Genomic DNA, 12,435 nt, shown 5'->3' with positions numbered 1-12,435 from the left:
GACTAATAGTTGAGCACGTGCTCCAAGGCACTAGTGCTCCCAGAAATCAGAGATACAGAGCCTAATAAGACTTGTACTCTGTGTGTCCACTAAGAATGGGCTTTGTGAGTTCTTTTTCAAGATGTAGGAATGTAAAAGATGATTTTTCTGGCATCTCATCAATTAGAATGGTTTACATGGAACTAGTTGGTGTCAGGCTTTCTGGGTATTTTTAATTTCCAAGGAGAAAGAAATTTATTTTGAGTGCGATTGGAGTATTGGTGATATTTTATTCTAACTTTCTGTAAATGATTCAAATGTACTGAAAATGATAGACTCCTTAGTCCAAATGAACAAGAATATTTTAAATATACAAGAGAAAGGAATGTTTCTTAAAAAAAAAAATAGGAAGGGGGTCAGGTCAATGTTTGGAGAGTACGTTTTTATATACCTCTTTGCCTATTACAACAAATTATACTTACTGAGTGCTTATTGTGTCACAAACCCTGGGGAAGTACTCCATATGCAATGTCTCATTGAATCCATACAGCCACTCAAGGAGATGATGACCAGGAACATCCCCAGCTTACGAATGAAGAACATGAGACAGAGTGAAGTACTTCCTATGACCCACATGGTGGGAAAATGGCAGGGCTGGGATTCTGATGGGAATCTAGTGCCCTCACTTTGGCTCTCTTAATATGTGCAAATTTGGGGGTGGTGAGGTTTTGAGGAAGATGAATGCTATTTCTCCTTTTATTTTCAAAGACATTTATAGAACAGCTTAATCATTTGAAGGGATGCGTTCAAAATACAAAGGTGTACTTAACCTGACAAAACGATTTGAAACAGCTTGTCAAAGAGAAAATCCAAATTAGTGAAGGACATTGGCACAGAATGAGAGTTTTCATTGTCTGTTACATACAAAATGCAGTAGACTATTTCATCGAGGCAAGAAAAATCTCAAAAATAAAACGCTTTTGATGTTAGATTTCTCTGACCATGCCCTTCTGGAGCTGGTGGCTTTAGGACTCACTACTAAAATCCACAAGACAGTCTTAGATGAAATGCCAGTCTGCGCTTTGCTGGAGTGAGGTACGTGCAAAGTCAAGATAACTGAACTCAATGGGTCTGTGCTGAGAGGCTACAACGGAAATGCAAATCTCCTTTAAGATTTTTGAAAAAATTTATATTAGGAAAAATATAAAATCCAAGTATTATTTCACTTAAAATAACATGGTGCATTATATTAACGTGGAAATGAAACTATTGGAAGTGTTCACATCATTGCATCTTAAATACCCAACAGAAGAGTTATAAAAATAATGGCAGTGTAAGTGTCATCTATTAGCTGAGCTGGAACACTAGTACTTTACCCTTTATGTGGCAGCTTGTGGGGAACAAAGTTGAATTTCCTCTTGATTCTGCCTTACCCGGCTATTTTTACCTGCTTTCCAGGTTGCGAGCATCTATTTTGGCTTGAAAATCTATGTGTTGTAAGCTCTAGGAGTAACTTTTCCACCTCCTGATGTCCTGAGTAATGGACACAGAGAAAGAATTATTTAAAAGTTCCCCTGGATCCTGGCTTGGTAGTCAGTTACATTAGGGACAAATGGGAAGTTGAACCTGGAGATGACAGAGTTTCGACCTTGAAAATGAGGCTGATGTGGCTGTGTTGGACCTTTTGTTGGCTGGGTTCTCTTTTTCCTTATGCAGGTGTTTTGAGCCTGGTGTTTTGATTCAAGCTCATCCTTGTTCTTTTCCAGTGGTTTTAAGGTGCCTGACTTCTCCATTGGCAGATGTTTGATGAGGATAATAATACCTTGTAAATTGTAAGCAGTTTATGAGATACACTTGATATAAGTAGAACATTTAGCTTAAAAGCTCATGGTAAATACTTGAGAAATGCTAGTTGCTCTTTTTCGTATCATTGGTAAGAGCCTAAATAACGTTCTTTAAAATGTCACTTAATAAAATACCAGTAATATTACCACAAAAAGCTTAGGAGAAATATAGCAGCCATCTTTTACTAAGTATTTCTGTGCAGGCCTTTGGCTGGATATTTTATATCTTTCTTCCCTGGGGCTCTGCCAGATTGTTTTTATTCTCAAATCTTTAGCAGAGATAACCTCTTCGGGGTCCCACGCCAAGTGGTGGAGCCTGAGTCTGAAGGTACATCTGCTGCTCCAAAACCTAGGCCGTTTTTGTTTTGAGGCAAATGCACACTTACCCATTCTCCAGAACACCAATGCTCACAAGTAACTTTTTGCTACGTTTCCGATATAACGCAGGAACTTTCATTTACTGTTTTATTCCAAGTGTTGAGTCTTGTACCCTATCCTTTTCATTTAATGGTAAACCAAGAGCATTTTTCATATTTCTGAATAGTCTTCGTAACTGTCCAGTGTTTAAAATCCAGTTTTTCGGGGCGCCTGGGTGGCACAGTGGTTAAGCATCTGCCTTCGGCTCAGGGCGTGATCCCGGCGTTATGGGATCGAGCCCCACATCAGGCTCTTCTGCTATGAGCCTGCTTCTTCCTCTCCCACTCCCCCTGCTTGTGTTCCCCCTCTCACTGGCTGTCTCTCTGTCAAATAAATAAATAAAATCTTTAAAAAAAAAAATCCAGTTTTTCAAGACTCATTGTTTTATGACCAGCTGGCAGACCAGACCCCATATGTACTACTTTCCCATCAGGAGGGCGGGTGTGCTGGTCAGGGCTGCAGGTTCCTGCGTCCCCCTCCCTAAAGGGAAAGCACACCAGCTGGTTCGCATTTTTATGAAAGATCCGGCTTCCTTCTCATCATAGTGTTCTCTTCAGCTTAAGTACTAGAGATGAGATCATTAGAAAATTGAGTCTGTCCTGCCACACAACTGCAAAACACCGTCCACAATAGCAGGACCGATGACTTGCACACGGAGACAGTCAGTTCAACAGAGCTGGCTCTCCATTTTGCATCCAAAGACTTGACTTACTTTGTATCTTCCCTCTGTAATTTCTTTGACTCTCGTGGACCTTTCCACTGACCGCTGACTTCCTCAAGTTTTTCTTGATCGTCCCTTATTGTTTCACATGACTTAAACAGAATCCACCTCTCAGGATCCAAAGAATGACCTCCTGTAAATCAAGGTATCTATTCATTCTCCAGCTGCTGGCGCAACCCAAGGGAGACACCGTGTCTGTGGTTGGGGGCTTCCATCCAGTGGAGAACACAGACACTAAGCGGTGAATTACCAGAGTATTGCATTACACTGCGCCTGCGGGGACTTGTATGGGAGCGTATAACATGAGTCAAGAGTGAGAAGTAATAGAAGAACAAGCTCAATAGAGTGCTTTAAATGTCGAGAGCACAATTATTTATATCTCAGAGGAACTGGGATGGTGTCATGGAGAATGCTTTGCTGTTCAGCCAGCACATTTGTCTCACCTGCACAGGACATTTAAACACTCCAAGTCACCAAGTCTTGATAAAGTAGAAGACATATCATGACTTTAAAATTAAAAAAAAAAAAAAGTCTTCTGACTGCGCCTCTTTCCCCATCACACAGAACTTCGGCTATTTCTGGCAGTTTATCACTGCGGAGGGCTCCCGACGTATGATAATCTCAATCCTTTCATATCACTGTTCCTGTCCTCTACTAATATTTTAGTAGAAAGTAAAAGCATAGTTTCTGGTTAAGAAAGATGGTGGGTTTATACTTAGAAATGGTTTTGCCCTCCGTGTCTCCGGGTAAGAGATACAGGCTAGCTTTTGGTAAAGACACATTAGTAGAGGGCTTGTTCTGGACCAAGTCCATAGCAGGAGCATTATTAGTAACAGCCGACATTTAGGTGATATTTATTCTAGGCCAGGCATTATTCTAACAGTTTTGGTATATTAACTCATCAGTTTTGACAGTGACCCTATCAGGTAGTTATTTTAATATCCATTCTACAGATAAGAAAATATGCACGAAGAGGCTAATAAATTGCCAAAGGTTTTTCAGCCAGTAAATGGCAAACTTGGAATGCAGATCGCGTAGTCAGGCTCCCAAGTCTGTGTTCTTCATCACTGTTCTGTCCTGCTCTCTTCACAAACTTTGTCTCCAATCCACAAAACAACCTTACAGGAAAGTAGTAATGTCTGTTGAACAGATGACAGAAGTCATTCGCCAAGCCTGTAAAATGAGTAAGTAGCAAAAGCAGGATTTGAAGCCAGGAGTTTAACCCATCTTCCTTACGTTAAGTCACCTTGCTTGACGAATTTCCCAGGAGAGTATTGAATCTACGTGAATATTTAACAAGTAAGAAAGAAATCAGTGTTGGTTCCTAGAAGTCTGAATAGTGACCAGAGAATAGCAATAGTGAATGAATTTGAGAGCCCTCTGCGTGCCCAGCTTATGACAGGAAATACAGTAAAGCATTAAGACCAACATGCAAGAAATAATTAGAAAACAATATTTGCCGTTGAATTGGCCTTAATTGTATGCAGCCACTGTCGAGAGAAGAGAGAAAAGAATGTGGGTGAGAGTTACCAGGGAAGATTCTTGACAGAGGTGGAATTCAGATGGAGCCTTGAAGAACATAGAATTTGGATGGAGCTTAAGAGAGGAGGATTTGAGGTGAAAGAGGAGGCCGAGTATGTAAGCTCCGGGTGTGGAGGCGAAGTGAGGACTCTCTGGGGGGAGTCTGAGAAGTACAGTTGAATTCTTGGAGAGCAGTGTTGTGAAACTGGATGAAAGCGTATCGAGTAGTGGGTGTATGTGAGAGCACGAGGGGAGAGGGACCCGTTAACAGAGAATCTGCCCACAGAGTGGCAAGCACGTGGAGGGTAAGCTGGACTGGTCCTTCCTTTTCCTGCGTGGTTTCTTCGCAACTCACTCTGGGGACTGACCACCGATTTCACGTCTGTGTACTTCCCAGAGAAATGAAGGTGATCTCTTCCACCGGCTGTGGCACATCATGAATGAAATCCTGGATCTGCGGCGGCAGGTGCTCGTGGGCCATCTGACCCATGACCGGATGAAGGATGTGAAGCGTCACATTACTGCCCGCCTGGACTGGGGCAATGAGTGAGTACCATCCACTGTGGGGGGCAGGGGGAGTGTCACTCCCTGCCTGGACTGGGCCAATGAGTAAGGACCATCCACTGTGGGGGGCGGGGGGAGTGTGACTCCCCGCCTGGACTGGGCCAATGAGTGAGGACCATCCACTGGGGGGGGGGCGGCAGGGAGTGTCACTCCTCTCCTGGACTGGGCCAATGAGTAAGGACCATCCACTGTGGGGGGCGGGGGGAGTGTCACTCCCTGCCTGGACTGTGGCAATGAGTGAGGACCATCCATCGTGGTGGTGGGGGTGGGGGTCTCTGGTGACAGATGCCACATAGGTGTGAGCCACCACACAGTAAAATCTCCAGAAAACACCAGATGGGGCTTTTTCAGTTTTATCCTTGTTGCGGCTTAGGGAAGACTGTCATTGATGGCGCTGAGAACTGTATCCTCTGGGGCTGGTGATGGCACCAGGATGTTGTTTGTTCTCTAGTGCCCTGTGAGGTCAGACACTGTGCACATGCTCACAGAATATGAAATGTTTACAGGGATCAACCAGATAGGGCTTCTGCTAAATAGGTCTTATTTAAAAATAAGCTTTAGGTTTGGTGTGTGTATTTGCTTTTAACATATACCCCTTCCGTATTGTGGTAATATGTCACCAGAGTAATCTGGAGGGAGACACTAATGCTAACACCAACTATTAAAAGCCTTAAAACAGGTGCACCGGTGGGGCATTCATTATTGCCCTGATTCCGCCTGTGTGTATATATTGGCCCCTTTGAGGAGCTGCTTGGGAGAACTCAGTAAAAAGCAGACAAGATTTACTCTTAAATAAAACTATGATCTAAAATAACTGCCAAGCACTTTAGTAAATCTCATCACTTAAAGCTCTGATCAAGGCTGATACTGTACTAAGAATGAATGCTAATATGGGAGTAAGAAATTAGAATAAGCTTTGACTATGATCCTAGGCTTGTTGCAAGAAGTTAAAAGGTCCCTCAAGGTCATGGTCATACCCTCCCTTCCTTTCCTCTTCCAAATCCCCCATTGGCTATTTGGACGTTCAGAGGATCTTAGGGCTATAGAATAAAAGAAAAGCCAGCAGAAAAGGAGAAAATGGCAGGACCTACAGCACAGATAAATTCGCCTCTTACTGAATATGGTAAAACCAATTTGAAGCTAGAGCACTGCTTCCTCTGACCCCAGGAAGTTACTCTCTCAGAAGCCACTTTTGATTCTGCTGAGAGGTGACATCTGCCTATGAGCACATGGACCTACTGACACATTTGAAGCCTCATGCTCACCCTGAGTACTTCTGCTATTTTGTTGAATAAGATGTGCCATTCGTGCTTTTACAGATGAGCACTGTGGTAGCCCTAAATTGTTTACCTCTACGAGATTGATTCCTGTAGGGAATTAAAAAAAAAAAAAAAAAAACAACCATAGGTGTAAAATGGCAACAGGACATTGGACTAGCAATGCTCTTTTTTAAGACAGGAGGTGAATTCCTGAGCCCTTCTTGACTTCACTTTCTTCACCTGTGGAAGGAGTACGTTGACCTGGAGGAGGTTCATGGGGTTTCAGCTCCAGGGCAGTATGAGCCCAAACACAGCATTTCCTGAGAAAGAAAACAAGGCAGCCATTTGCACTGAGCCTCCAGTCTTGATCTGTGAGATGAGGCAGGCCAGGATCTCAAGGCTGTTTGAAAGGGACCCATGCTGTCTATCATGTGTTTCTTTTTCATTTTGAAAAAAAAAAAAAAAACCTGAGTTTTCACTGAATTATATTGGCTCTTAGTCGTTATGCTGGTACTCGTTAAAGACTAGTTTGTAAATAAGAAGAAAGTTGGATGAAGTAGCTTATCAAAAATAGCTTGGAAATGTAGAGCAGGCAGAAAGATACTTTTCAGTTTTAGGAAGGAAGATGATGACAGAGAGAAAAACATTAATTATGACTGAATCATGACTCAGTTTTGACTCATGTAAGTTCTAGCTTGTACTTTGGGCAGTTCTGTGGCTAATTTATGATAAGTTGGTAAAACACTGATGCACGAAAATGAACAATATAATTTATATAGCTCATCCTCAAATTCATGAATTTTCTGAGGTCTCATTCTGTTTTCTTTGACCTCTTACTTAAAATCAACTTACAGCACACAGATTGTGTGTTTACCAGATCCTTATAAGTATAAATTCATTTTCTTATTGAATAGTGCTAAATGGAAAGCAAATTCAGATAATTCTCTTGATCTAAATCTAGATCAGATTTTCCTGCAAGATTATCTGCCTGCATGTCGATCTCTGGATGACCATAAATTAAGTCTCAGGTTGTGTATCACACTGCTGAAGAGTGGTAAAGAGAACCCCTCTGCATGTGGGAAGCTTGGGAGGAAAAGGAAGAGGAGCTATTCTTTTTGTTCTTTAACAGAGTCTTGAAAAGAAGTATTCTCACCTGCAGGAGTCACGCAGTTAAAATAATGGTACCTGTTTCTGTTCCCCATAGAGTCCTGTGCTGTCCTTTGACTTTTCCTGCTAAGATCATACAGGAGAATCTGTTCATCCTTCTTTCCTGATGTCCCAGAGCAGTGCAGTGACTAAAAGGATAAAGAACTTACCCCTCCCCTCCCTGCTCTGGTTCCCTGTATTCTGAGAGCTCTCTTTGCATTTTCTCCTTTCTCACTTTGCCTCATTTCTTCTTCCTGACTTAAAGCACTGCCCTGATCCTGTTCTGTGAGCTAGGAAAATCTCAAGCACTGGCAGAGTTTTCCTAAGGATATACCTAGGAATGAACAAGACAAAATCGAAGCAGAGGAAACTCTCTTCATACAGCTAGGACTCGGGAAGCTAGCAGACATGAACAAGTAAAGCTTTGGGAGAGAGAGAGAGATTAATTTGCCAGTTAAAGGCTCCTGGGGCCCCAAAGCTGGGGAGGTTTCTGGACTTCACACCTGCTCCAGAACATGTGCAGCTACAGTTGGTCTTTACTCATTCTGCAGTGATGGAGACCAGTTGTCCATCATGTGTCTTTTCTTCCTTGTGCCATATGGCTGATGCTCTGAGTTTTTAGGTCCAGATTCCCAAAGAAGGAATCTCATTGAAAGCCAAAATCCATTATTCCTGTTTGGACTGAGCATTTTCTACCAGCCACTCATAAGCTATTGGCCAGTTCATGGATTATTTGTCCTTAGGTCAGGTCCCTATCTGTGGGCCAGTCAGTTGTGGCTCAGGAAGGGGAGATGGTCAGATGACCAGACTGCCTCACCAATTCCTCATGTGTCCCAGTGTAGGACAGCTTCTCATAGAAGGAACTGTGGATAAGGTCAGAGCCATGATTCATGTGTGGTTATATATCCTCTTTCCTTTGCTAGATAATCTTTCCTCAACAATACTGGCCAGGTGTCACATGATGTCTTACATTATAGTGCAGTGGTTCTATCTTGAGAGGGGGCAGAGAATGGGGAACAGACACGATCAGAATCCCTGGTGAGGTGTACCAGGGATTAGTATTAGTATTAGTCTGCTAGGGTTGCCATAACAAAATACCATGCAGTGGGTGGCTTAAACAACACATTTATTTTCTCACCGTTCTGGAAGCTAGAAGTCCATGATGAAAGTACCAGCAAATTCAATTTTTTGGTGAGGGCTCTCTTGCCGGCCTGCAGACAGCTGCCTTCTTGCTGTGTCCTCACATGACATTTCCTCTGTGCCTGCCTGGAGATCGAGAAATCTCTGGGGTCTATTCTTCTTCTTATAAGAACACCAGTTCTATTGGATTAGGGCCCCATGCTTATGACCTCATGTAACCTATATTACCTTATTATAGTCCCTGTCTTCAAATATCGTCATGATGGGGTCGGCCATATTGGGCTTCTACATAAACATTTTTTTTTTATAAAGATTTTTTTGTTTATTTGACAGAGATAGAGACAGCCAGCAAGAGAAGGAACACAAGCAGGGGGAGTGGGAGAGGAAGAAGCAGGCTCATAGCAGAGGAGCCTGATGTGGGGCTCGATCCCATAATGCCAGGATCACGCCCTGAGCCGAAGGCAGATGCTTAACCGCTGTGCCACCCAGGCGCCCCTTCTACATAAACATTTTGAGAGGGCACATTCAGTCCATAACAGGGAGACATGAGTATTTTGAGAACAAATCACAGTAGTGTTTGCGATTTGAAAGTTCAACAAAAAATAGAGAATGGGAGTGTGATTTTTAAGTTTTCTCAGAGAAACATAATTGAAGAAAATTAAGAGACTTTTCATGTCAGAGACAACTGCTGCCATTAAGAAGGTCACAGACGTGTAATCTTCTTAAGAACAACTGTCACTCAGGGTGGCTGGGTCAGTGCCCGGCTTGAAATAAGTGTCAAATTAATAAATTCTACTTATGAAACCTCTAATGAAGTTTGGAGGAGGGTCCAGAATTTTAGGATTTTTTTTTTTAATACGCAAGTGAGAAAACTGGTTTTATAACTGGAAATGCCATGGCAGAAGGCTTCTGTGTTAGAAAAGAATGCGAAAGGGACACAGAAAAAATTATCATCAGAGAATTATAGTGAGACCTGAAACAGGGTAACTGAGGGGAGTATGGGAGAGAAACAGTGTCTTGGCCTTGATCTACAGGGCATCACAAAGACATTGTGACAACTTTGGGGTGGTTCTGGAAGGTTCAGGAGATGAATAGAATGATACAACATTGATACCATTGTAGTCTAGTGGGCACCCTGGAGAGGAGGATGTCACCAAGGTCACTAGAGGTGAAGTGGCAGTTACACTGATTTTCCTCTGTCTGTGGTAGGACCTCACAAGTCAGTCCCACTGAGGCTGGATGTATAACCTTAGAACACTTCTCAGCACGGTAAGCCACATGTCAGTCATGTCAGTCTGACACAAGAGATGAAACCGTTTCACTGCCCCAGGCCTAAAACTGTGCTGCCTTAATTTCTCTCCCCTGCTGTTCCTGAGTTTCTCCTAATGACTGACCCCCGAACTCTCTATGACTGAGGACTATACACGTGTTGCCAGAGATTCACATTAGAGAAATGTGTTCGCTGTGGATATAACTAGGTATTTTAGTGGTAGGTCAAATCCTACAGGCCAAACTTCCCTCTTCTCAACTTTGATTTCTAGAATAAAATTATGTCTTGCTCTTATTTCTACCTCGGTCCAAAATGGAAGGGTTTCTGTGGTGATAATTCTTGGGTCCTCCAGTGGCAGGGGCCCTCCACTCACAGTGCCTGCCCATTCCCTCAATTTACCTGCCTTTGTCATCTTTCTCAAGTTATGCCCAGTGTCCAGCCTAATTATGCTGGCTACTCCAAATGTGGTAACCAGTTAATACAAGGCAGAAAATAGGAGTGAAAGAAGGATGCTGGGGGACATATCTAATTTCGAGGTGACACAGTAAAAATATTGATCTTTAATATAGTCTGTAGAAGTGACTTTTTCCCCAAACTTTTGCCACGTGTTTTCTAGACAACTGGGACTGGACCTGGTGCCTAGGAAAGAGTACGCAATGGTGGATCCGGAGGACATCAGCATTACCGAGCTCTACCGATTGGTAGGTACAAGAAACCTTGGCTCACAGCCTCACTGCTAATTTTATGGTTTCCATGGTGCTCTTCATATTTGATTCATTTTGTAAGAACAGGATGTTCCAAGTTTAATTTGGAGAAAGTAAAAAGAATTGAGAGCTGAGGTGACCATGCCCCAAGTAAAAAACCGAGGCACTTTACCTGTTCCAGAAGGATGTGATGTGCTCTACTGAGCTCTCAAGTCTTAGATACTAGGAAGTAAATCCAAAGAATTTTAAGTTCTTTTGCACATCTTTGTACATTTTGTTTAGTGAAATGCCCACAAATCATACGTATTTCCAGGACAGTGTTGGGGCTAACAATATCCAGTTATTCTTCCCCAGCATGTTACCCCCGCTCCCTGCCCCCATTACCACAATACACAAAATCCACTGAAAGTGTCTCCTCCATTTTCTCCAACTGCTGGTCTTACCCCACCCCTCCTAGACCTACTCCATCCTAAGTGCTGAAGTCTGTTAATAATTGTAAGATATTTGATCATATTGCCCATCACCTATGACTTGAGTTTTTTCTCGTTACATGATAAGTTAAATCTGGTCCAATCTGCCTTGTATTTAGCCTTGTATTCTTGTATTTTTTTTTAAGATTTTATTTATTCATTAGAGAGAGAGAGAGTGAGCAAGAGCACAAGTAGGCAGAGCTGCAGGCAGAGGGAGATGGAGAAGCAGGCTCCCTGCCGAGCAGAGAGCCCGATGCAGGGCTCAATCCCAGGACCCTGGGATAGTGACATGAGCCAAAGGCAGACGCTTAACTAACTGACCCACCCAGGCGCCCCTAGCCTTGTTTTCTTAACACTTGTACAAAAATTATCTAATTTCCTGATATTAACCAAGGTCTTTTAAAACCCCAAATCAAAGAAGACTGTGGCTGGAAAGGGTTTTCAAAGGCCATTATGCCAGAGTAATTTTACTCTGATATGGTTTCCTGTGCATCTTACTATAATGTTCAAAGGAACAGTGCCTATGGTAAACAGTGGACTCTCTGGAAGTTCTTGCCTCTTTTGGGTAGCTTCCCAAGTGTTCAATAGTCTCCATAGAATAGCGGGATATTCTTGACCTGAGATGATCTGGATCTGAGAAATGTGGGGGGGGCAAATCATCAGTAGGCCCAGGAACTTATGTCTGATTTTTAGAAAGCAGTTCTACCACTTTCAGTTTTTTTCCTTAGTCGCTGATCTGTTCAGAGTATCTGTCTACACCTTATTGTATCAGTTGGAATTCTGCTTTTTGTAGAGAATTTCCTTCTCATTGAACTTGAGAGTGATGTTTCATGTGGCATACCTTCGTGGCATCAGGGCTAAGTAGAATATTGGGCACCTAGCATAACCACAGTTAAATGTCAGTTGGAGGGAAGCAAAGAAGGAGGAAGGAAGCAAAATAAGAGTACTTCAAGTTCAAGTTATTCCTAATTCTTCCCTTGTGTAACAAATAAAATCTAACTTGCGGGTCACACCCTCTAGTGGAGCACCTTTGTTGCAATTACTTTATTTAACTCAATGAGCATCAAATTTGTCTCTCGCTGTTTTAATCTCCTTCGATTGGAAGTGTCTTCAGGGTAGGCACTGTCATATACTTCCTCTGTCATGCCCAAGATAATCTCGTACAGTGCTTTGCACTTAATAAGCAATCACTCAGTGTTTTTGAGGTCATCATGGTATTATGAAAAGGCCATGGGTATAGATCCAAAAAACTAGATTTGAATCCCCTTCTCAGGTCTGTGGTCTTGTGCTTTTTGCTTAGTCTCTCAGAGCTTCAATTTCTTCCTCTGTTAAGTAAGGAAATAATTCTTACCTTGTTTGTTAGGAAGATTAAATAAGAAATGCATGTAAGTGACCTTTTG

The 12,435-nt window shown here is 42.5% G+C and overlaps 1 protein-coding gene across 4 annotated transcripts in view; it reads left to right on the top strand.

Moving 5' to 3' along the window:
• DOCK4 (dedicator of cytokinesis 4) overlaps nt 1–12,435 on the top strand; it is a 412,699-nt gene that overhangs the window by 188,481 nt on the left and 211,783 nt on the right. For all 4 annotated transcript variants that reach the window (XM_034670756.1, XM_034670760.1, XM_034670743.1 and 1 more), the window contains exons 6-7: nt 4,880–5,028; nt 10,478–10,562. In XM_034670756.1, the coding sequence (XP_034526647.1) occupies nt 4,880–5,028; nt 10,478–10,562 (234 nt within the window). The remainder of the gene's footprint in view (nt 1–4,879; nt 5,029–10,477; nt 10,563–12,435) is intronic.

Source organism: Ailuropoda melanoleuca, chromosome 1 (assembly GCF_002007445.2).
Source record: "Ailuropoda melanoleuca isolate Jingjing chromosome 1, ASM200744v2, whole genome shotgun sequence".
NCBI classification, from domain to species: domain Eukaryota; kingdom Metazoa; phylum Chordata; class Mammalia; order Carnivora; family Ursidae; genus Ailuropoda; species Ailuropoda melanoleuca.
Note: the sequence above shows the minus strand (reverse complement) of the source record. Positions and strands in the feature narration are given on the sequence as shown.